This window comes from Pollicipes pollicipes, unplaced genomic scaffold (genome assembly GCF_011947565.3).
Source record: "Pollicipes pollicipes isolate AB1234 unplaced genomic scaffold, Ppol_2.1 Scaffold_4002;HRSCAF=4701_pilon_pilon_pilon, whole genome shotgun sequence".
In the NCBI taxonomy this organism is placed as follows: domain Eukaryota; kingdom Metazoa; phylum Arthropoda; class Thecostraca; order Pollicipedomorpha; family Pollicipedidae; genus Pollicipes; species Pollicipes pollicipes.
This window is the reverse complement of record NW_023596420.1, coordinates 38,458,711-38,483,057: the sequence shown is the minus strand read 5'-3', so window position 1 is coordinate 38,483,057 and position 24,347 is coordinate 38,458,711. Positions and strand designations below refer to the sequence as shown.

General features: G+C 53.7%; 1 protein-coding gene across 1 annotated transcript in view; it reads right to left on the bottom strand.

Annotated features, from left to right (window-relative positions):
- Nucleotides 1-1,302: 1,302 nt before the first annotated feature.
- The window catches only part of LOC119094465 (protein expanded-like), a 28,390-nt gene continuing 5,345 nt past the window's right edge, over nt 1,303-24,347 (bottom strand). The window contains exons 5-14 of the mRNA XM_037217522.1: nt 19,418-19,497; nt 15,820-16,003; nt 13,944-14,168; nt 10,722-10,793; nt 9,847-10,006; nt 7,150-7,329; nt 6,688-6,821; nt 2,804-2,968; nt 1,973-2,073; nt 1,303-1,396 (exon numbers count right to left, since the gene is read on the bottom strand). Of these exons, the coding sequence (XP_037073417.1) occupies nt 1,303-1,396; nt 1,973-2,073; nt 2,804-2,968; nt 6,688-6,821; nt 7,150-7,329; nt 9,847-10,006; nt 10,722-10,793; nt 13,944-14,168; nt 15,820-16,003; nt 19,418-19,497 (1,395 nt within the window). The remainder of the gene's footprint in view (nt 1,397-1,972; nt 2,074-2,803; nt 2,969-6,687; nt 6,822-7,149; nt 7,330-9,846; nt 10,007-10,721; nt 10,794-13,943; nt 14,169-15,819; nt 16,004-19,417; nt 19,498-24,347) is intronic.

Here is a 24,347-nt window from a genome sequence, read left to right as displayed (position 1 = left end):
CGCATAACAACAAGATTAAGCACACATATCTACGCCTACAATACACGAAGTAAGGGCCACGTCGCCACAAACTACACACTATTCTGATAAAATATGAATTGCTTTGGAAAACTTGGCGATTGTTCAGGTGCGCATACACGACATTACACATACACCGTACAGTGTTAGAGGTGAAGACACATTTGCCACACGCTCGGAGGACATATCACAATCAACGTGGAACATGACCCGATATCTTGCCTTGCCAAACCGACATTTCATGCCGTACCACAGCGAGCGTCAGTGGCCATTACCCTTGAAGTACAAACACGAGGTGACAGTACACTGGGGACGCAGCAACAGGCCTCAAGGATAAGCTTCCCGGGACGGGTCTTGGACGAAAAAATATAAATAAGCCACACGGGAGTTGAATACATGTGATTATGGAAAGACTCATTGCCTGGAAAGTGGATTCATCTGGACGGCCTACATGGCTCCAGGGAGCAACACAATCTCTTTTGTTGGTGGCTTCTCCTCCATTGCATTTTGAAACTACAGCCAAATTCTGCGTCTCCGTTTGCGACCAAACCCCGCCTTTGAAAACCCCTGCTGCCCGCCTGTTCGGGACCATCCAGACGCTAGCAAAACAAGCTACTGGCCAGAACACCCGGCGGGAGCCGGATCACACCGGATCATGACTTGCCAATGTAGGCACAATGAGACGGGCGGAAGGGAAATGACTCAGACGCCCGCAAGGACGCGATTCACGGCATCACTGATTTGTGGCAACCTTATCGCGGATGACCCTGACGGCAGCCGCGCTGACACCACGTGGCACCTGACGGCTGGGTCACCGGGCAGCCCCAGCGCCCGCTGCCGGCGCCGCCTTCCCGCCGCGCCTGGCAGGCGTGCTGGCGGTGAGCGGCGTCACGGTCGACGGATGGCGGTGACTGGTGATTACCGGCCGGCGTCGCGGCCTGCCCGGCTCCGACGGACGGCCGGCCGCCGGAAACGCCGGCAGCGCGAGCGACTGGTGGCGTGCGAGGATCGGCTGGCCGGCGGCCGGGTGCGCCGGCGAAGCGACCGGTGCGCCGCTCGCCTCGTGCCAGGTGCGTGGCCGGCAGGTCGGCGACCGCAGGAGACGGTCGCGGCACAGCGCCGAGATGAGGGGCAGGTCCAGCCGGTCGCTGGTCAGCCGCAGCTGGTCCACGTCCAGCTGAGGCTGGCCAGAGGGTGCCGTCGGCGTCGGCGGCTCGGCGCCGCTGGCCGGCGACACTCGCTCCATGCAATCCAGGTGCTGGCGGACCAGCAGCTGGTGCTTGTTCAGCGTTTGGCGCCGCTGTCGCTGGGACTGGCTTGATTGGCTGACGGACACCAGCGACCGGCTCGGGGCTGCGTCTGGCAGCAGCTGCTGCGCCTGGGTACAGCACACCATCGTCGTCAGGGGCGCGCCCATCACCTGACGCGGCAGCAGCGCACCCGTTCCCCGATCACCCGACGACCAGCAGCGGCGCATGCAGATGGCATGGTGACAAACCGGCACCAGGCACGCTTCAGAACATCTGTCACAACACCGCCGGCCACTGGCTGACCGAGCTGACTAACCTGCCAGTACGGCGGTGGAGGCCGCTCATCGCCGTGAGCCGACGCCGCCGAGCGTCGCGCCGCGCCGGCCGACGCCGGCAGGTTGTCCGAGGTCGCGCGGTTCACAGCGGCGCGCCGGCCACTGGCGGCCGTCGGCAGTGCCGGGCTGGGCGCTGGCGTGCCGCTGACTGCGGACGCGCCCGTGGCGGAGGGGGCCAGCGACTGGCAGCTGAGGTGGCGGCGCAGGCTGTCCAGCCGCTCCGCCAGCGAGCCGACCGCCTCGCGCGTCGGGCCGACGCTGGCGCCGCGCGGGCCTGCCACTAAGAAGCTGCGGTACTGCGCGCTGTCCTTGGGGGCGCGGCACAGCGGCGGCGGCGGCCGGCCGTCCGAGAGGTCCGCCACACCGCACCGCCTGGCGTCCATGTACTCCTGCCGGCTGATGCCCGGGTCCTTCAGCGGGTACATGACGTAATCTGAGTTGGAGAGCAGCTGGCGCTGGAACTGCTCGATCTGCGAGCGGCCAGCTGGCCGGTAACACGGTGGCCAGGCTGGCGCGCTGCGCCGGGTCTCGGCCACACGGCAGAGCGGACCCGCCGCCACTGGGTCAGCCTGCCAGCTGCGGCCAGCTCCGCGCCGATCGCCGGCTGCTGCCAGCTGGCGGTTGGTGCCGACTGCTGCCAGCTGGGAGTCGGCACCGCGTGCATACAGGGACTCAGCGAGGGTTGAGTCACCGCGTGGCCCAGCGTAGGGTGCGGCCCCACACGTGCCAACGCGCCACTCGACACCGGACCGGGCGCTGGCCGCATCGCCGCGGGCTTCTGCGCCGTGCTGAGAGCTAGTCGCGACGCGCGGGCCCCGGCCCGGGACCCGGGGCCGGGTGGGACGCGCGCACGTCCAGGCAGCTGTTGCCGCTGAGCAACGCTGCGCTCTGGAGCAGCTGGGCGCGACAGGCGGCCGGCGGCGGCTGGGGCTCGAGGAGCGACGCCTTCGCCACGCATGCACGCAGCACGGTCACGGTGGCCGGGCGGTGATGAAGCGCGCCGACGCCTCACCCGAGCCGGCGCCCCGGCCGCCGGCACGGTGACAACGCGCACGGCAGCCTCCGCCGGCGGCGGTCGCTCGTCCCCGCCGCCGTCTGCATGACTGCGCACACACACGGGCGTCACCGTCGTCACCGTGGCCATGGCACGCCGCCCGCCGGCTCAGCCATCCGGGGCTGGCCGTGCCTGTCGTAAGGCACCTGGACGTAGTCGCTGTCCGTTTCGAACGTGCTGGAGACGGTGGTCTTGCGCGGGAACGAGCCGGGCGTCGTGACGACAGAGCCGACCGACGTGTGCGCCGAGTGCACGCTGTAGTCGATGTCCACCTGACCGGCGGCGGCCAGGTGCCGCTGCACAGGTCGGCGCTGTCGGACGGGCTCCGCGCAGGTCAGCGTTGACCGGCGCGTCGCCGTCCGTGGCACCGCTCGGCCGCAGCGGGCGGTGGCGCGCGCTGTCCGAGCCGGAGCCGGTGCTGCCGTCTGGCCGCGTGCACATGGTGCTGTTTAACGTCCGGCTGGCGGCGTCGAGGGGCACGCGCCGCCGCCGGCTGCCGGCCGCGCGGCACCGCACATCGACGCCTCCTGCTGCGCGCTCGTGGTGCAGCAGGCCGCTGGCGATGCGAACCCTGGCGCCGGCGCCGGCTCGCTGGCCTCGACACGGCCGGCGGCGGCCGGCGGCAGCTGCGCCAGCGCGTAGTGTGGGTTTCCTGTCAGCGACAGGCGGCGCGGGGAAGGAGCGCAGCCGTCGCCGGTGCGCCCGGAGCCCCGCCGTGCGTCGGCCGCCGCAGCCGGCGCCACCGCCGCCGCGGACGGACGCCGCCGGGCTGGCGGGGTCACCTCCCACCTGGAGACGAGACGACGCGTCAGTAAGAAGTCTGCGTTCCAACGCACAAAGCAGCAGCCACTTGGTACACTCGAACCGAATGACCCACAGATGCGGAGTGTTTGGTCGGTTTGGTACACCAAATGATCGCACTGCCTTGAACATCTCATTTGGCGTGCCAGCTGAAGGCAGTTTAGTCTACACTGATAGCAAGTGTTCGCGGAGAACTAACTGCACAGCCGTTCCACTTCAAAGTGAAGTAAATCACACCGTACAGCAATGTTTGCCCACAGATGGGATAATTGTTCGGACTTTTGTCCTTGTCTGGTGTGCAAGCATCTACCGGCGTAAATACTTTATATATATATATATATATATATATATATATATATATAGTACGAAGGGAGTTTCACTTGAAATATCAGTATCAACAGTGCAATTAAGGGCGGCAAAAAAGGACCAAGCACAACCTATTTGACAAATATTGTTGAAGGTTGCTAGGCATTTAGATTAGTGTCTTCCACGTAGTCATCGTGGTTTGGGAGCTGGAGATACAGGCTTCCATCCCCGAGCTCAGCGGCTGGACGCGTCATCCGCAAAGCTCTAGCGGGTGTGAGTTATTCTGGAAGTGCACTCGTGTTCATGGAACTGCCGTGGGCCGCTTTTAGGCACACAAACACTGATTGGCGTAAGTGTCGAAATGCTGAAATGTCTGTAAAACAAGGACATTTCTCAAGAGATTTTGTACATAAATATGAGCACCTTATTAAAGTCAAAATTCAAAATGAAATACCCTGTAAAAAAACAGTATGAGCACGTGTTCATACCATCAGACGAGGACAACAGTCCGTATTATTGTTTCATCAGTGAAACTGACGTCTCGTCGCAACCCTTCCATAAAACTATGGTGTTTGCCTTCTTGCTCACCCACCACCCACGAACGGATCGCCAAAATCACTCACACCCATGTCCTCCACAACACTTGAAATCATACAGTATAACAACAGACATTAGTATTAACCTTATTCCTCGAGGAAAAAAGGGGAATGGAAATATGGTTGAGTCGATATGTCGGCAACATACTTTTATCGAAACAAAGCAGAGGTGAATTCAAAATTGCCGGCCAATGATACCACTCGATTTTTCAGTGTTTTTTTTTTAACAGCATGTCACAGTTTTTACAGGACACCAGCATTCCGGGGATTAAACCAGGAGCGATTTCAAGCCATTACCACGATACAGTGCCTATCGAAGGATTAGAGTCCGCGAACATACGTGTACATGTAAACGAATTGAAGGAAATAGACATACATGATGCTTCATTCAAACATACAGGTGAGGTCCACACCTCCCTCAATTTTGGCTTGAACGTGTTTTGCCAAAAAATCTCTTCTATATCACTAAAGGAGCAACGTGTGTATGCGTGCGTGTATGTGTGTGGAGGGGGTGTGGGGGGTGTGGGTGTGGGTGTGGGTATGTGGGTGGGAGTGTGTGTGCGTGCGTGCGTGCGTGCGTGCGTGCGTGCGTGCGTGCGTGCATCGAGAAGTGTGCGGTAGTTTACGGTTTTTGTAATCATGGCCACAATATGGGGAAAACGAAAATAGTTTGGTGGACGTTGCTCACAACGAACAGGTCTATAACCAGTGTAGTTTCCAGACCCAAAATATCCATCAGGCTTTCGAGATCAGTTTCGAACAGGATGAAAAGGTAAGTCGCTTTCCGGTCGATCATTGGTCAAAACGTCGCTAGATCACAAGACCGCACTACGGTACACTAGACCACTACGGGTGGGGCAGTTGTGAGACCGGCCAGTGAGCATCGTACATTCACCCGCAACGTGCAGCTGAGTTCACGTATCGATCTAACCTTGCTGCTGAGATCCAACAACAACCCCCAAAACACCCCGAAACGGTAGGATCCATGATTGGCGCACGAGAGCACGTGACCACATCGGCACATTGCCCCATATCTTGGCCAATACGACTGTCCCTTTTTCTTCCGTCTGAATCTGTTGATCTCATTGCAATGCAATAGTGGGTCGGTGAGATCTGAGTGTCGGGTTTAGTGTGGCTCACCCGTAGTTCTTCAGGGTTTTCTGCGTGCGGCAATTTTACCTTTCTCATGTTACCCGAATGGAGACATGGAATCGTGCTCGTATTACAATGTTGCAAGAAAAGTCTGACCGACCATACAGCATGAGCCCACAATGAGTGACTTCCAATGCGTCAACTCCAAGGAAGCACAACGGCCGGGTTACGCCGGGCCGGGCCGCTTAAGCTGAAAATCGCATCATACATGGCTCAAGTAAGGATCGCCCAACCTGCGACCTCACTCGGAATCAAGAGGTACGATCAATAACTTGGCGTTCAAGTTATACAGTGCTAGTTAATGGCTGGAAGTAGATGGTGGTAGCGGTGACAGTGCTGGATAATTGAACGTAGTCAGTGTCAAGTGACAGCGAAATGACAGTTCACTGCCACCTCAGCCGCGCTGGCAGACTAACATCAATGCTTAGTCAGTATACTGCCACAAGTTCGGGGAAAAACAGCCTCCGGGCGTCAGTGAGTAAACAAACAGACACCTCTGAATATCGTCAACCAGGTCAGCCTGCTGTCCATGTAGCGGTAGAAGTGACGGAAGGGTGGCATGCCATTATATTGCCTACATATACAAATTGTGATATGACCAAACGTACAGGGTTCGGTTCTTCACGGTGTCCATCCTTCCAGTCGGGGTGAGAGGCAGACGAGGCCACATGCGCTCAGTAGCTGAGTGCGTCGTAAAGCCCTAATGACGACGGAATTGCGATATCGGAAGCGCCAACGACTTGCGAAACAGCTTCCGTCACATTCCTGTCTACGCATTGTGCAAAAAAATGACACGAGGTCCGTCGTTCCCGACAGTTATCATCCCGAGCCAGTGGCTTGTGACGTCATAGCCACGTCTCGACGGGTCTACCCCGTGCTGCACCAGATTCAGTCGTCCATTGGTGACGTCACGGGATCTCAGGACGGCGTTTGTCAATGTGGCCAGTGCCTCCGGTTCCGGTGCAGCCGCGGACTGGCTTGATCCGGAGTGGAAACGCCGAGCCGGACCGGCACTACGCGATTTTCTTTCAGCGAGGGGCTGTTGTGTAACCGCTGGTCGCTAAAGAGTGATATTCAGGGCGCCACAATAACGTCGTTCAATTCAACATTTAACTGACTGCACAGAAAGCTGAGACTAATTTCCAAAGCTGTTGGGAGCCTCAGTGCCGACTTACCGGCGGAGGATCTCTGTGGACGATCGCGGGGAGGCGGCGTCCAGCTGCGAGCGGGAGCGAGTCATAGCGTCCACCCCCGCTCTCGGCAGACTCGGCCGCCCCGCAGCCGGCCAGCAGCTCCGCCTGCAGGTCATCTGTAAATACCCGACCGCACCTGACTCACCGCCAGGACCAGCAAAACGGCCCGGACTGCGGCAAGTTTATTTGGTGCCTCCTTGCCACCAGCCCCTCGGTCGTTGTAAGCCGCTCACCACAGGTTCACTTGCTTGAGGACTCAGTGGCTTCCCCGACAGTTCGTAATATCAAAAATCTGTTCAGCGCTGCATACCAAGGCATTGTCAAGATCGGCAGCAGCCGTCCACACACCCTAACAAGGGCATCTCAACGCACGCCACCCACGGCGTGGCGGCGGGTGTTCGGGCCGGGGGCGGTGTCGCTGCGGCCAGACGGGCCAGCACTCACCGTCGCTGTCGTCCAGGCTCGGCACGGTCCGGTCCGAGACGACGCCGGACGTGGCGTTGGACGAGGTGCTGGAGACGACCGAGACCCGCTGCTCGGCGTCGCCGGCCGACGTCTGCAGGTACTCCCAGCCCGGGCGCAGGTCACGGGGGCGCCGGAGCGAGCTCGCCGGCGTCCGCCGCTCTGCCAGCCAGGCCCAGCTCCCGTCAGGGGCGCGGCGTCTCTTAGCGTTCCAAAAGCCGATTTTCAGGTGGACGTAATCGGCTGCTGACGTCAGCTCTCAAGTGGACGTAATCGGTTGCTGACGTCAGCTCGCGCAGTGTGTGACGTGCGGCCGTGGCGGTGGCCCGGCGCGCGGGCGACACAAGCAATGCAACGAGCAATGAAATTAAGCAACGAAAAAAAAATTATCAACATTTTTTAAAGTGTACGAGGCATCTGAATAAGTGTAGTGCTCAAAGCTTTCAGTTATCTATGCCGTGATGAAATTAAGTTTTGCAGCAAACTGACAATTCATCGACGAACGCCTGGCGTTTTGAAGGATGCATATATATATATATATATATATATATATATATATATATATGTATATATATCTATATATATATATATAATATATATATATATATATCCTTCACATACATGAATAGGGCCACATAATTATTAGCATAAGGCATTGTGGTGCAGATGCACACGTCCTGCAACTTTACAGAACACGATCATTGGGTGCAACAAGTTTCTCAAATTCCAACGATGGTGCTGTATGGTGTGCTATTACAGAAAAATAAGTAGCAAAATCTGTGATTCTTATCACACTAAATCGAATCATGACCCCCACTCTATTTCGCTTGATTCAGTCCGCATAAATGATACCGTTTTATTCAAAACATTTAAATAAACACTTTTAAACAAACTAAGTTTCATTTTGATGATGGCGCGGTCCCCAATTATTTTGAATCATTGGGGACCGCGCCATGATTTTTTATAATTGATTTGGATGCTGATTCGGTTCTAATCACTTTGATTCAGAATCGATTCGATTCACTTGTGATGAATCAGGTCTCAGGCACCAGTCTGCTGTCATGCGCACGACAGCGCAGGGGGAGTGCGCGCCACGCAGTACTGACTGGGGGCCGCTCCACACCCGCCGCGGCCGCGGCCAGCGCAGGAGACTTGAATGGAGACAGGAGACAGAGACAGAGACAGAGACAGAGACAGACAGGATTCAGGAGACAGGGCCGGCGCAGGAGACACGGCTTCACCGGCCCGGGGATCACGGTAGGCGCAAGATGCCCTTTGGCTGGCCTATGAGGATCCGGCCTGCGGGTTGGGTTCGTAACCCGGCTAGATCTACGGCACCGTCGTCGTCTGTCCTGATGGGCCCGAAGGCCCCTTGGACCCCGAGGGGGCTTCATGTTCCCTGTGCTGCCCTCGCCCCCATGCCCCGCTGCGCCTTTCGCCCTTTAGGTATGTATACGAAACTCAACACGGGTCAGCGACCCGCTCTTGGAACCCAATTCCAAGGTGAACTACGACGCCTGCGCCCCAAAGCATTCGGTACTTGGTGCCAGTTTGACTGAACGTATAACCGTTTTCGCTAGCAGGCCAAACATCCCGGCTTCTAGAAGAACTTCTCTATTTCCTACTGTTTTGGCGATGAAAACGTCCATATTGGTGACACTTATCCAATCGGTGGTAGAGTGTTCTCTTTGGTTGTGATTCCTTAAATTTAGTAGCAGGCGTCAACTTTCGTTTTTTGGTAAATGGATGATAACCAATCAGTGGGCGCGGCATGTGACATAAGAAATCAGGTCACACTGGTGTGGCATTGTGGTCAGACTCCATCTGGTTATCTCCGAAACCCAACGTGGTACGGCAATGAAACAAGCGACGCTTTGCAAGGGTTGTCATAATCCGCTAAAGATCGGTAATATGACCAGACATATGCTGCACGAGGTCAAGGTCAGTGTTACATCGACACATATTTCTTCATTCAATACAGATCAGTAATGTCACCCGCTATGTGCCGTACGAGGCCATGCAACGTAAAATATTTCCGTACATATTTCTTCCCGCTAGGCAATGGCTTCAAATGACATCACCTCGCGCATTTTAAAGAATCTTATCATCGTGTAGAATCGTAAAGCATGCACCCCTCAGCCTTCAGAGCGCTCGTTTTACGACAAACTTGCATGTCCGGATGCCTGGACGCAAAATGCCACGGACACGATCCCAAGATGTCACAATTCGTGAGCTATGAAGGGTCGGGAACACGAACTTTCACCGAGTGTGTAAAAACACGGTATGCTCAGCTAACAAAATTTAAGTATAATGCATTCATGACTTATTCTAGAAAAAAACTCTGGTGGAGGCTGTGAAACCGCCTCGTTCAGCAAGGGGTTAGTCAGTAGATCGACCGCCTTGTTCAGCGAGGGGTGAGTCGGTAGATCGACCACCTGGTCCGGTGAGGGAAGAGTCGGTAGATAGACCGCCTGGTTCGGCGAGGGAAGAGTCGGTAGATCGACCGCCTGGTTCGGCAAGGCAAGAGTCGGTAGACCGACCACCTGGTCCGGCGAGGGAAGAGTCGGTAGAGCGGGGTCGTGCCAGCAACACTGGGCTGACGAGGGCCGTTTCCTCTGAGGCTTGTACCAGGACAGCGGTCCACCACACGTGACAAACACAGTCCGCCGCCGTACGCACCTTCTTCTGAACGCTGCTGGATGAGGGCGAGCCGGTCATGAGCTGACTGCGTGAACAGGTGGGTCTCCTTGCAGAGGTGGAACAGCTGCTTGGATTTCTCGTCGTCCGTGGTGTAGAAAGTGAACTTCTGGGTCAAGGCACTGATTTCAAACTTCTTTTTCTGGAAACAAAGCAAGATGTGGCAAAATGATATACGATAAGGTTGACAGTGTTTGGCAATGGTCTAAGATAAAACTTACTTATCACATTATTCGGAGAGGCAAGACACAAGAACTGCCAAAATCTTTGGAGAAAACATTTTAATCGCAGAAACCAGCTCGTAAAGAGGCCCACCTCTCGCGAACGTTTCTCTGCCTTGCATGACCCAAGATAAGGTCACATTAAAACAGATCATGACCACTAAAGGCCATGGCTGTAAGCCATGTGTCTGCCTGTCATACTGTTGCTAAATGCGTCATACTTCTCGACACCTATCGCCGCTGCGCACAGTATGTGCCTTCATCTCCCAGTTCCCGTCTGGTTACGCTTTAGGCACGAGGAACTCAGTCTCTTTTGCTTGCATGTTTCAGTGCATAGTGCGCCACTTACTTTTGCCACAAGTGTGAAGGATTCGGGAGGGTTCAACGATTACAGTTTTCATTTGTGCCTTGACATTTAACATAAATTAGGTGTGCGATATGACTTGCATTGCGAAGAGCACACAGTCTTGCGTCCATCTTTAAGCACCCACAGGTATATTACAAGTCACATCTTTCCTCAAGACATCACTGCATTTGACACACGCCAGACGGTACAACGCTTCTTGTTAGAGCTGCGTGTAACTGAAGAGAGGAGAGTCATGTCGAGATATCAATGCAGTGCAACAGCTGACTCACCTCAAAGCCGAGCCTGCCGATGTTTGTCCAGATAAAAGACGCAATCAGCTTTCTAACACTGTTCTTCTCCTCCTGTAAGGAAAGAAAACCATCTCAAAGGCACAAGACCCTAATGGAAAAGGCGAAAGACAACGGGTCTGTAACATGACGGCAACACACGTACGTCAATGCTGACAAGATGGTAGCATGAGGCGGAAGCTTATCCTCTTCCATGTTATGGTTAACATGGAGGTTTGCTCACATGAGGGATAGCCGGCTGCGCCCCGTGTTCCCGGTCACTCCCTCGTCTGTCGCCCATGCCGACTCTTGACGATCTCATGTTGCGACACATTCATTCAATGGCATACATGCTCAATACATACATGCATGCATTCATACATACGTACACGTGAAGCACGCCCGCAGTAGGCAGTGCTTTGCCTGACCCCTGATCCCAACGTCCTCCTCCCCATTACTGAGCATGCAGAACTAAGTATGCTGTGTTATCTTGTGAACAAGAATGTTCGTTCAACAAGGATGCAACACAAACAGACCATACTTGTTTCTGCTGGGGACCCGTAGTTTCGGCTTCCAGACCCTCCACCCCCCCCCCCCCCCCCCCCTCCAATATCGTGTCATCGATCTCCAGATCACACTAGACTGTGCCTTCCGTCTGCAGGCCCTACTAGACCATGGCCTCGGTCTCCAGACCCCACTAGACCGTTTGTTTGGTCTCCAGACCCATTAGACTGTGTCATTGGTTTCCAGACCCCATCAGACTTTTTCTTCGGTCTCCAGATCCCACCAGACCTTGCCGGCGATCCTTGGACATTACTAGACCATGTCTTCGATCCCTGGATACCATCGAAATGACCGTGGCCCATTCCCTGTACCGACCGGACCGTGTCCCAATCCCCGTGTCCCACCAGACCGTATCCCAGTCCCTGTGTCCCATCAGACCGTGTCCCAGTCCCTGTGCACCGCCGGACCGTGTCCGGACCGTGTCCAGTGGCTAAGAGGCCCCACCGGACTGCGTTCCAGTCGCTGGGAGGCCCGCCGGACCGTGTCCAGGCGCTGGGAGGCCCTACCGGACCGTGTCCCAGTTGCTGGTAGGCCTCCGCCGGACCGTGTTCAGTCGCTGGGAGGCCCCACGGACCGTGTCCAGTCGGTGGGAGGCCCCGCCGGATCGTGTCCAGTCGCTGGGAGCCCCCGCCGGACCGCGACCACTGCGGCACGGCGGCGAACCGGCCGCCGTGCGGTGCTCGCCGCTGGCCGGCGGCGGCCGGGTGCGGGTTGACCCAGATGGGCGGCGGTTGGCCGAGCTCCGCTCCCCGGCCAGCGCTGAGGAATGGGAGCGGCGCCAGCCTGCGGCGGACGCGGCGGGCTAGCCGGGTCGGCCAGCCTGCCTGCCCGCCTGCCCCCGCGTCGGGCTCGGTACGGACCGGACGGCGCGGCGCCGCCGGTCCCGCCTCGCTCGGATTCTCCGGTGCTTGCCGCCTTCTTTGCATTGTGTTACATAAACCAGGGAGGGGTAAGTAGTCGACACTTTGATGCCGCTATGTCATGGTGTGACAGCAAGCCGTGCGTCCATGCAGTTAACCTTAATCCGCGAGCACAAAGGCAAGAAACAGATTGGTCGCATTCCTGTGGACCTTTCGAAACATCTGAAACGGGTCACCAACAAGCACACGGCTCGCGACACACTGTCATGCACAGAAGTTGTGCAATTCATGTCTTGAGGGTGTTCTGGATAACAGATGCTTAGACTTCTGAAAACTGCACGACCGCCGTCGCCGCATCCGCAACCTGGATTTTTAGCTTTCCTTGACGCGGACGGTTGGCCTCACTACTCTAGCTGTAATTATGACTCTAAGTGCATTTACAATCGCCAAATTATTGGCGCTAGCGTTCGCACAGAAAATTACACTAAGAACAGCACGCAAAAGGGTACGATGCAGAAACTTGGGCCATTTCTGAAGTATCTTGTGTTACACACGACGTCCTAGAACGGACCCATCATTTAAGCTCATTTATCGTTAGTGCAGCCTGGTAGTCAGTTACGCTTTCCAAAGTAGGTAGCTGTTTCGTTTTGTCCGTCATCTAGCCTTATCCCTTGTGCGAACAAACACTGAAATATGCACATTTCGGGGTGTTAACATGTCTAGGAAGAAGTGAGTCATTGCAGGACGGGTAGCACAAGGGGTGCAGGATCATCAAAAAGGATAAATTCAGTTCGCTTGGAAACATGTAGTTACCTGATTGAGTCATCCAGTTACTGGAATTACCTGGAGAGTCATCGCGACTTGGTTGCACGAAGTAAACGAACGATGTAGCAAAGGTGCGTCACTGCCCGTATGCATTTGCATGGCATAACTTTATAAATACACCGGACTTAAAACTCCACAAAAGTATAAGAAGCTTTGAACTTCATAAAGACAAGAAAAACTAGATAAATAACTTTATGAGTACACAAACAAAAGAAAACGGTAGGCTCACGCTGTGTTTAAAAAAGAACAAAAATGTATGATATTAACGATATCATAGCTTCCGAGCATTGGACCAAATTCTCTATCATGAATTATAGATGCTGTGGGGTTGATGTAATAACCTTATGTGTCACGCCTTAGAAATCTGAAAAAAATTAAACAAATGGAAGCGTCCTCAATTGATGCGTTTCCACAATTGGACCTAAAAGCAGCCTACAAGCACCAAGGCCATTCCGGATGGACCACTCCTCACGAGGTTCAAGCATCCCCATTTTGTCCTGGCTACTTTAGATAATACGAGCCGAGTTAAATAATTTAAACTCCTTGGATACTATTCTGACGAATCAGGATGCAATGACGCAATACAATGACGTCTAACGAAATGTATCGCATCTGACTATTATATTCTTATAGTTACCGTCATTCACGGAGTACTGACGCTAGTTAGGCTCTTTTCCCCCATTGAACTCTTTCATCCGGCCCGCTTACCAAAGGCGATGGCTCAAGTGATAACGCCAAGACTTATTTAATGGACGGTAATAGCACAAAAGCGGCGCATTAACAACTTTGGGGTTGTGCGAAAGCAGACTCAGAGAGCTTCTATAAATTCAAACTTTGCATAAATTTGTGCCCTATGCCAAATCCAGCACGCAATCATCTTCCTAGCACACGATTAGCAAATGGACACTCTGTATTGATTCTACATCCGTCAGAAGACAGGCTGGCAAAGTAGCGCCGACACCGTTGGCGTCCATACCTGATACAGCTCCACGCCGTTGGGGCAGATGCCGAGCAGAACGGAGCCGGAAGTGTCCGACTTCCGGCGCCTGAGCCGGTACAGGTGCAGGTTGAAGGGCGCCTCGACCGCCGACGCCTCCCTGATATAAGCCAGCTCGGCCTGCGCGCTGGACATGCCCCTGTTGTGCCGGTGTACGGCTGGCGTGCTGTTCAGGATGGACTCGGCGCCCGCCTGACCAATCAGCTGCCGACAGCAGGCGGCCTGTCAGCTGATGTTGAACAGGGAGACGACGGGAGCCGCGCTTCGCAAAACCAGACGGACCACCAGCTGAGCTGCCTGCCAAAGCGCTTCGAAAAGCCAGAACAGGCTGATATGGGGGCTGGGTCCACTTTTTAAAATGAATTGCGGGGCAACGAGGGTGGTGCGACTCAAAACTAACATTTTCCACCCAAACAATAACCCATGGATGTAACCATGTCTGTAAGATTAAGAGAATGAATCCGTATTGGAGGGGTCAAACTAGAATCTGGAGAAGACAGCCAGACCTGAAATTATTCTTTAAACGATTGTCGTGAAAACACGCATGCTATGTCCTACCCTAAAGGGGGTTAAATCCCATCTGTTGCCAGCTAGACGGACACGTCCCCCAGTTTTGTGCAAATTTGAATTAAGTGCCATTTAGTTTTTTATCACATTTTAATTAAGTGCCAACTAGACGGACACACAAATTACACGCAACGCAGTAATCAAAGGAAATATTCCCAGATTTAACGTCAGGACGATATCACCGCAATACCATGCTATGAAACACTTCGTTAATTAACGTGCACTGGTAATAACAGCTCTCTACAGGATCTTTTGTATACCAAAAACTTGGCAGCAATATTGCAGCGTAATGAGCGACCAGCGAAAACCATAAAGATGGTAATGATGAGCGAATGATATGAAATGATCAGTTGTCAAACTAATGTCTTAACTTGCCGGTTACGTCCAAAAGCACCAAACAAACCCTCCTGAAGTCTACCATACCAGTGTCGGACAGGCCACATCTCCTACATACGCTTCGCGCAAATGCTCGTTTAAAGCATGGGTGTAAACATCGAGTAAGGCCCATTCCTATTTCCATTTATCCATTCCATTTTTTCATTTCATTTCATTTCATTTCAAGTTAAGTTTTCATTTGTGTTGCCCGATTGTGGTTAACAAATCGGTATAACTGAGGCATTTCCATACCAATGACTTCTATATAGCATTTGAACCGGATGAGTGCAAAAATCCTATCGCATTTAATGGGAAGACCTGGACTTGGCACAACCATGACGTGATATGATACGACCTCAATGCTTACCGTTTTTAATATTGTGGCATTCCACTTTACCGACTATATATAGCTATGCGACGCAAGAATACGCGCCCGTTCGTTTGATTCCGGTCACATAGCCACTCGATCAATATTAAGGAGGGCGGAGGTCCTTGAAATCATTTAAAGATTTGGGATGCATCAGCGGTCGTCATCAGTGATGGACGTCAATAGAACAATTCTCAGTAAGGCCGACCAGGGCTCTCGATTGTCGATTGAGCTTTTTTCGGTCCGACGACTACATCTTGAAATGCCGAGAAGCAGAAGCTAAAATCAAGCCCTCTCTAGGCTGCCGCGGATGGCGAAATAACCCAGACTGTGCCACATGAACACGTGAGTGGCTGCTCCAGGAATGCAGCCACAATACTCGCATGCGCTGCCCCGTTGTTGCACAAACGCTCTGCAGCTCCGGCCGACATGCGCGAGCGCAGCGCCTAAACACGGGACGACGAGACCACGCCGGCGGACGCGTGACGAGCGGGACAGAAACAGACGCCCCCACCACTACCACTCTGTCTGTGAGCGGACGCGTACCCAGTCGGGGAAGTAGTCGGCCGGCCGGAAGTACTGGGTGCCGGCGTGAAGTGGTCGGTCGCCGAGGTCAGCCTGCAACGCCCAGCCGGCCAGCAGCAGGCACAACTCCCGGCTGCACGCCTGCCCGTGCGCCAGCACGTTCTCCCGCAGCTGCAGGTAGTAGTGGTGCCGGGTGACCTGATCCCTGCAGGGACAGACAGACAGTGTCAGCCCACACAGCGGTGCCGGGGGGCCCGGTCCCCACAGGGACAGACAGACAGGGTCAGCCCACGCGGCGGTGCCAGGTGACCCGGTCCATGCAGGGATGGTCAGACAGGGTCAGCCCACACAGCGGTGCCGGGTGACCCGGTCCCTGCAGGGACAGACAGGAAGGTCAGCCCACACAGCGGTGCCGGGTGGCCCGGCTGACCAGACAGGAGGGTTGACCCACACAATGCTGACAACGCCCCTGCGAGGACGGCCCGAGGGCACCACGCAGTGGGTGCAAGCTGACCCAGGCTCAACGGGCACATACAAGGAGCGGAATTTTTAGCAAGTCTAGCATTGCTTCGGTATCCTTGCGTGAGAAACAATGAAATTAAAAACATCACTGTTCGCAGGAGTGCCTACGTTGCATACTCCTGTTTGGGATTACTAGATAAGGCTTATATCCTTGCATGGGGTGAATTGCCACAAAAGTCCAACACGTACTCATTAGTGTACCCGCACCCCAATCATCCTTGTGGAAAGTGTCGCCCTCGACTGCGCCTTGTGGCTTTGGTTCTAGGATCCATCCACAGTTGTCAACTAAACGCTGGGTAGGGGTTCAATTGTATACAAAATACACACGACATATTCCACTCCATGTTCAGCGCGTCTGCACGCCAGATGATCTGTGCAGGCTGATCACGTACAAGGCAAGGTGACATAGCTTTAAGTTACAATCACTTAAGTGAAAGCCCTGCTGCGAGACAGAAATATCTTTATGTCCTGATGTTTCGGCCCCTCAGCATATTTGCTGATGACACTTTTTTGGTTTGCTTTGGATTGGAGCCCATTCGACCGGTTGTGACCACTTCAGGACCATGAAGCCTGAACGAGAGCGGATAGTGGTGGAACACAGCTATATACACCTGGGGGTTCCTCCGCCGAAACTGAGCCCGCACAGAGCGCAGGGGCCACCATACGAGTTCTATGCTCGGCGCTCTGATGGGGCACTGAGGGTGCCTGGTACCACCAGGGGCACCTTAGCGCGCTCGTGGCTCGTGCATGTAGTTTGACCCGGGCAAACGGGGCGCCACGAAGTCGCAGGATAAAGCAAGATTGAGGAAAGAAGGTTGGATGCATGATGAAACGTAAGATACGTAACACCCTTTCCACGCTAGCGTTTGTTCGACTGGTACCTAATTTAGTTCAGCCGCATTCCACAGACACCTCGTTCTAAAACTAACGGAACATGGGACGCACAGGTGCTGCAGCTCATGGCTTTTCGTCAGGTCTATCAAAAATATGTCGTCAGGTTTAATATCCCGTTAACATTATTCCTTAAGTTATTTTGTTTCGACATTGCGTTTCATTGGGCCATATCACGCCTGTGTATTTTGACCCATGGGAACAACTCATGGAGCATCCATCGCACACTGGAAATGACGAAGATGTGCATGATAATGATACAAAACGCCTCCGGGGTGAGTTGATCGCGTTAAAGTTACAGCCATGCTGATAACCCATACCGCAAAACATCATCATATTCCTTCGTATCCATCCTGTCAAGCATTTCAGGCGTGGTACCAAATCATGCCCCTGTCTAGTAATGCTTGCGTGAAAAGGGGTAACTACAAGACGCTCTAAGTAGTGCTAGTGCAAGGTGATGCGCAATGCACAAATTTGATCGACTGGTTCTGCTGACAAGCTCCACGAAGCTCTACGACATGAGATAAGACTCGATGCCGCGTCTCTTTCTCTCACTCAAGTTGATCTCGTGCTGCCGTTCCAGACACCAACGGCCTTCCGCGGTCTAATGCTCCTGCCCACCACGCGCCACGCGGGACGGGAGGCTGACCCGCAGCGACTCTGGCGCCGCCCGCCAACCGGCCGACTCACTTCCCGACCGGAAGTGAAGCACTTCCGGTTGGGTGTCGTTGGTGCCGCCCGGTGGCGGCGCGCGGCGCAGCGCAAACTTGCCGCAGTCACCGCGCACTAGCCGATTCGGTGTGGGTGAGAACATTGCCGTATCTCGACAGGAACATCAGATGCAAGAAGGCGTTTGAAAACGTAACAAGCGCGTTTTTTAGATGTCATGAAATAAACTGTTTTACTTCGTTCATCTGCGCATTAGTTTCCACACCTATAAATTCGATGTCCCTTGGTGTCGCAGGCATATAACGCGTAAGCATGAACATGGGGATGCACCCACTGCCGTCGAGAGCAAGCATTTGTCTGGCCTAGGCCTTAGTTAAGCGTCATCGCGCTTCATCAGTTGTTCTTCCTCAACCGCTCGCTGCATAACCCGACTGTGACCTGGTAAATTTGTGACCCGCAATGAAGACTTCCTAATGACCTGCATGGGGCTGAATAAGAAGCTTGGCTGTACAGCCGTACATGTACATATCTTGATACTCACAAATGAAATTCGAATTGGCTTTAAAGTAAGTCGAAGAATGCGAGGTAAATGGAAGCGCGACACTGAATTCAAATCCAAATACGACGCTTTCACAACGCATATCGATGAGGTTCAAGCCTCACACCGACTCGAGTAAAGGCCAAACCGTACGACTATTAAAAAGTAGAGGAGGAGCAACAGCCACAAGAAAGGTAGGCGACCACGTCTTTAACAGCAAAAGATACCACATGAATGATACCGGTATGCTGCAGCTGGCCACATAATGAGCTCAATTTTTTTCTGTAAGGCTCTAACTTTTTTCACACGCGTGTTTATGGCGTGTGCAACATCAAGTTGGGTTCCGCTTTAAGTATTTCTTTGCACAAAGTGGAAGACAACATGATCGTCAGGAGTCCGTCAGCCTCACTCGTCATTCAGACTATGTGTTCTCACAGACTACATCCTGATCGCCGTCGTCTCTCTGAGAATTCAAGATATGGGTTTTTCACTGCCTCGACTTGACTGTTATTTCAAGCCTCTGATTTTTTTTAAAAATTGGTTTCCTTCCACAAAATAGTTATCAATACATTGGGAGTTGGACTGCATAATTTGAAAGAATGTGGTATGATACTGCCTTTAATTTGGGTTGTGTTACCACGCATCGCAATGCACAGCCTCTTCGCGCTTTGGACAAATAGGTGCAATATAAACAAATCTGAGCTCACCCTACCGGGCAGGGGCTCAAGAACAGTTCTTTCCCCCAGAGAAATTAGGAGTACTCCGTCGCACCGTGACATGTACATGGCGTTGACAACGCAACCTCACAAACCGATGCATCGAGGGAAAGGAAGGTGCATTCAGAGAACTAGACCCGGACCTTAAGCAAACAAGTTTTGAAATACACTAATCTACCTTAGTTCATGATCACAGCAAGCAAAAGCGGATCAAGACAATGCTCGTTCGCACTCAAACCGCAAACCGCGAGCTAAAACTACGCGTCGCCTCCATGTCACTCACCTGAGAAGGAGGTGACACTCCACGTAGAACTTGACCCGTAGGCTGAACTGAAGTAGGGGCTGGTTTGAGGCGTCTAGACCCTGAAAAATATATTGATGGGAATATTATTCCGAACGCGACAAAGTCCACCATGCGGTCGCATCATTTAGTTCCCTCCCTCCTCGCAAACAATGCAGGACAGCAGCAACATCCGGCGCAGTGTAGCTGTGGCTGGTGTTGAAAAGTGCATTAGGCTGGTTGGGTATCATCACAGATGTGCAAGTCGCAATCCAATGCATCGCAACCCAATGCATGATCTGTTTATTTAAAACAATGGAGCAGAGGATACCCAACTGTCTGACCGCGGCCAGCAGCGCTACAGATCACAGAACACCATACCCCTTTCCCGCCATCCCCCCCCCCCAGGAGCGCAATAGTAAAAGGGCCCTCCAGCCCCCCCCCAAAAATGTCAGATATGGCGTTAGTGGAAGCATGTTTTTAAGCATGTTGTTGGTTAGACTATATATATATATATATATATATATATATATATATATATATATACACCTATTTTGTATATATCTTTATATATATATAAATCTTTACACATTTGTACCTTTTACAACTGAAATGGATGCCGGGCGCTACCGCGAGATCAATTCTGCCTGAAGTTTATATAGTCAATAAACTGAAAACGTCCTGTGTTTTAAATGACAACATGAAATAAAATCCATGGCATTTTTCATTTGAAAATAGTTCAGCGGGACACTTTTCTATCCGATATAGAGCGCAGAGAAAGAAACTGTGTTGAAATTTTTGTGGGTTGTGCAAGGATTTCAAGAACCCACAAATATAGCTTAAAGAGCAAATGGTTCAAAATTTGTATTAGCATGGCCAAGTCATTTTTATTGGATATGCTCCACATTCAACCAAAATCGTGATAGGCATGCAAACTATGTAACGCAATTTTGAGCAAGGGCACCCTGCATATCTTAGCAACGAAAACCTCGACACCAGGCGTTGTATTCTCCACAGGCCGCTCGCCGTCGGCCCCGCGGCCAACACTAGGCTTTAGCCAACAGGTGGACGCAAAGTGATGATGCATTTGAAAGAAGAACCTTTGAACGCTTTTGGACATGCAATTGTACATTTATAGATATTCCGGGTGTATATTTCACTTATGCGATTTTTAGATTGATGATAATAATAGCAGACTGGCCTGTACAGCACCGCGAAATGGTCCTTCGAATCTGGTGGTGAAACTGAAAGAGTAAAGCTAAAATCTTTAATTTCCGTGCTGTTGTAGGTGTTAGCTGTCCAGAAGACAACTACAAAGTTGCAAAAAATTATTCGCGCTGTGTAATCTTTAAACCTTACGGCTTGATTTTGAATGAAATTCGGAAACATCATTTTGCGATCGTCGTTGTTGCGCGATCCCCTAGCCGATCCGAAGCCCCTTAGAGGGATACACCATTTCACCTTAGTCCTCTCTCTGACGCGGGAGGCCTTGTGACTCACGCCATTCACCCCGGATCAACGTATGAACCGTCACTTGAAGCAACAACATCCCTGATCGTCGCAGGTGGTCAAATAATTGGCAGCATTAGCTGTGACTAAAATGACTTTGGGATACTCTCCCCTGAAATACTCTCCCCATTTTCACGGGCGTGCAGCTCAGAAACTAAGGGGGATTTTGGGTCTCAAGAATGGCAGGGCTGTTAACTGCACCAGAGTCTTCGAGACGGCCATTTCAGTTCAAAACCCCACATAAACTGTTGAACATTCCTTCAACGGCAGGTGTCCTGCACAGGACCTGCCTTGTAGTGCTAACCGCACAAAACTCTGACGATAAGCTGTACTCCTGATCCTCGGCGCGGCTTCCTAAGGGGCCTCGCCCGCCCTCGTCCCAGGGTGGCAACCACCCATATGCACCCAGCCCCTTCCATTCTAGGGAAGCTGTCTGGACAAGATCAAACATAAGCATCTGTTGCGGGGGGGGGGGGGGACAACTGCACAACCGCTCAAACGGGACGGCAAGCACGGCTGCTGGGAGTCGTGACCTCGAACCGTCACCTAACCAGCCTGTCTGCCATACAGACCACGGCGTCGGCAAGCTGTGAGTGAGGCTTCACGGTGGACGGCACTGGAACGGGCCGGCTTAACACGAGGCGCCACAGCGGACGGCACTTGGAGTGGGCCGGCTTAACCACGAGGCGTCGCAGTGGACGGCATCTCTAACACGAGGTGTCACGTAGACTGCACTGGAGCGGGCCGGCTTAACACGAGGCGTCGCAGTGGACGGCACTGGAGCGGGGCCGGCTTAAACACGAGGCGTCGCAGTGGACGGCACTGGAGCGGGCCGGCTTAACACAAGGCGTCGCATTGGACGGCATTTCTTAACACGAGCGTTACACCGGTGGGATACAATAGGAGCTGAGCGGAACCGCCTGGTGGGATGCGGTAAGCGCAGAGCGGACGGCCTGGTGGGACGCGGTGGGAGATGCGAGGACCGCCGGGTGCGGACACGGTGAGAGCAGAGCGGATCGCTCGGTGGGATGCGGTAGGACCTGAACGAGCCGCCCGGTGGGACGCGTTGGGAGCTGAGCGGACCGCCCGATGGGACGCGGTGGGAGATAAGCGGACCGCCGGGTGGGACTCGGTGAGAGCAGAGAGGACGGCCTGGTGGGACGCGGTGGGAGATGAGCGGACCGCCTGGTGGGACGCGGTGGGAGCAGAGCAGCGTCCTTCTACCACCGGATGTCGCCTAGTGTCATGCGCAGCATCTGGGCGAGAAAGGGCGTCTCTGCTATTCCGACTGGTGTTATCATGAGCAGGTCCAATCATACGCTGGCAAATCGGGCTCTCAGCGAGCGCAGCTGGATAAATGTCTGCAGTGGCTGGTGGACTCGTAGGCTGCTGTGGTTGCTATGGTGCTGCGTTTGTTGCGGCCGCTGTGAATGCTGTGGATGCTGTGGAGCTGTGGATGCTGTGGATGCTGCGTGTGCTGTGGATGCTGTGACTGCTGTGGCTTCTGCGTGTGCTGTGAATGCTGCTTATGCTGAGGGTGTTTGCGGATGCTGTGTGAGATATGGATGCTTTGGATGCCGTGGATGCTGCGTGCTGCTGTGGATGCTCCTGACGCTGCATGTGCTGTGGATGCCGTTGTTGCTGTGGTGCCATGGATGCTGTGTATGCTGTGGCTGCTGGGCTGCTGTGGATACCTGGCATTGATTGTGCGGAGGGATTCCGCCGCGGCTTCAGCTCTAAGCTCCCGCATTAAGTCACGCTCCTTTGATCTTGACCGAATCCCAATTCAGCACGAAAGTATCTGTTGCTTTCTCACCGGCCTCGACACGACGCCACAACGAAGAATATGAGCATAGCTATTGTATCAGGAATATCTCCGATTGTTTCTTCCTTGTTGAGCGCTGCTTGAATGCCAAACCGTAGATATCATATAGTCAGGCTGTTATCTTATCACTTTTGTCATTAGAGGACAAAAATTTGAAAGGCACGGCTTTCCGGGTGACGTTATTCAGAGATCAGTCGATGCCGACCAATCACTGATCAGGCATGGCCTAAAAACACGGCACGGCCTCCACTTGGGGGGGGGGGGGGGGCGAAAAGCAACACCCCATACATGGCACTTAGAAATTCGCCACCGCGATTTCTGGAATGCATATGGAATCGTTGGTTGGAATATAGAGCCAGATTTGGACGGTGTATGGGCCGCCTGAACTCGAGCATGCCATCCAGTCATACAGGACAGCGCATATTAACCGCAACTGTAATCGGCTGGCATTGCTGGCATTGTTTGGTCGGAACCACTGGGCCGGAACTGGTTCGTTGTTGCGTTGCCAGACCAAATTAATGCCATGGCCGCTAAGCGCACAGTTAGAGAATGGGCATGATCATTGTTTCATTATGACTTGCCAGGTAGTAAGTCAATCAAATAGGCGTGAAGCCTTTCACAGACTAAAAATGGCAGATGCCAACAAAACCTTGCATAGGCGGGGGCAGGTTATGACTGACATGAATGCTGTTAACATGTGATTACAACATTCGTCATGTTTTTCGCTGAACACCCGACGGACTAACACATTGCTTATATCTCCGGTCAGACAGGTGGCAAAAATGAAACTAACTGATTCGTAGGGAGGAAATATTGTGTTAACCATGTCCCAAGCTCTCAGATGTGAACATGTTTAAATGCTTCATGATGGAGTGATCGTAAACGGCTTAATTCACACAATTTTGCAGAAAAATATTGTGAAAATCAAGCACTACCATGTGGTAAGATCGGCGGCCAGGGACATCAGCGTTTCTGAGTGCCACCGAAGCTTCTCATGCCTGTAAGATGAACGCTATCATCTGCCCGCAATGTGAAGGTCCGGCGCCGGCCGTCCTCCCCGTCCGGACGGTGGAGAAACGGCACAGGGCTATGTGGAGTTTGTGCATCCGGCTGAGCTCGCTGTGCGGCACCCGGGCCAGCCTCACGGCGGCTGTTCCGCCCGGTCACGTGACCGCCGCGGACCTGGCGGCAGAGCTCAGCGGCCAGCGCGCCGGCGTCCCTCCCACACCGCCTCCATCACGGCCAGCGCGGTGTTCCTCCTATGCCACCCCTACCACGGCCAGCGCGCCGGCGTCCCTCCACACCGCCTCCACCACGGCCAGCGCGTCGGCGTCCCTCCCACACCATCTCCACCACGGCCAGCGCGTCGGCGTCCCTCCCACACCATCTCCACCACGGCCAGCGCGTCGGCGTCCCTCCCACACCATCTCCACCACGGCCAGCGTGGTGTTCCTCCCATGCCATCCCTACCACGGCCAGCGCGCCGGCACCCATCCCACACCCTCCTCGCCATCTCCACCACGGCCAGCGCGTCGGCGTCCCCCCCCCCCCAAACCACCTCGGCAAGTGACCTTTCTTGAGAACGCCGGACTTTCAGCG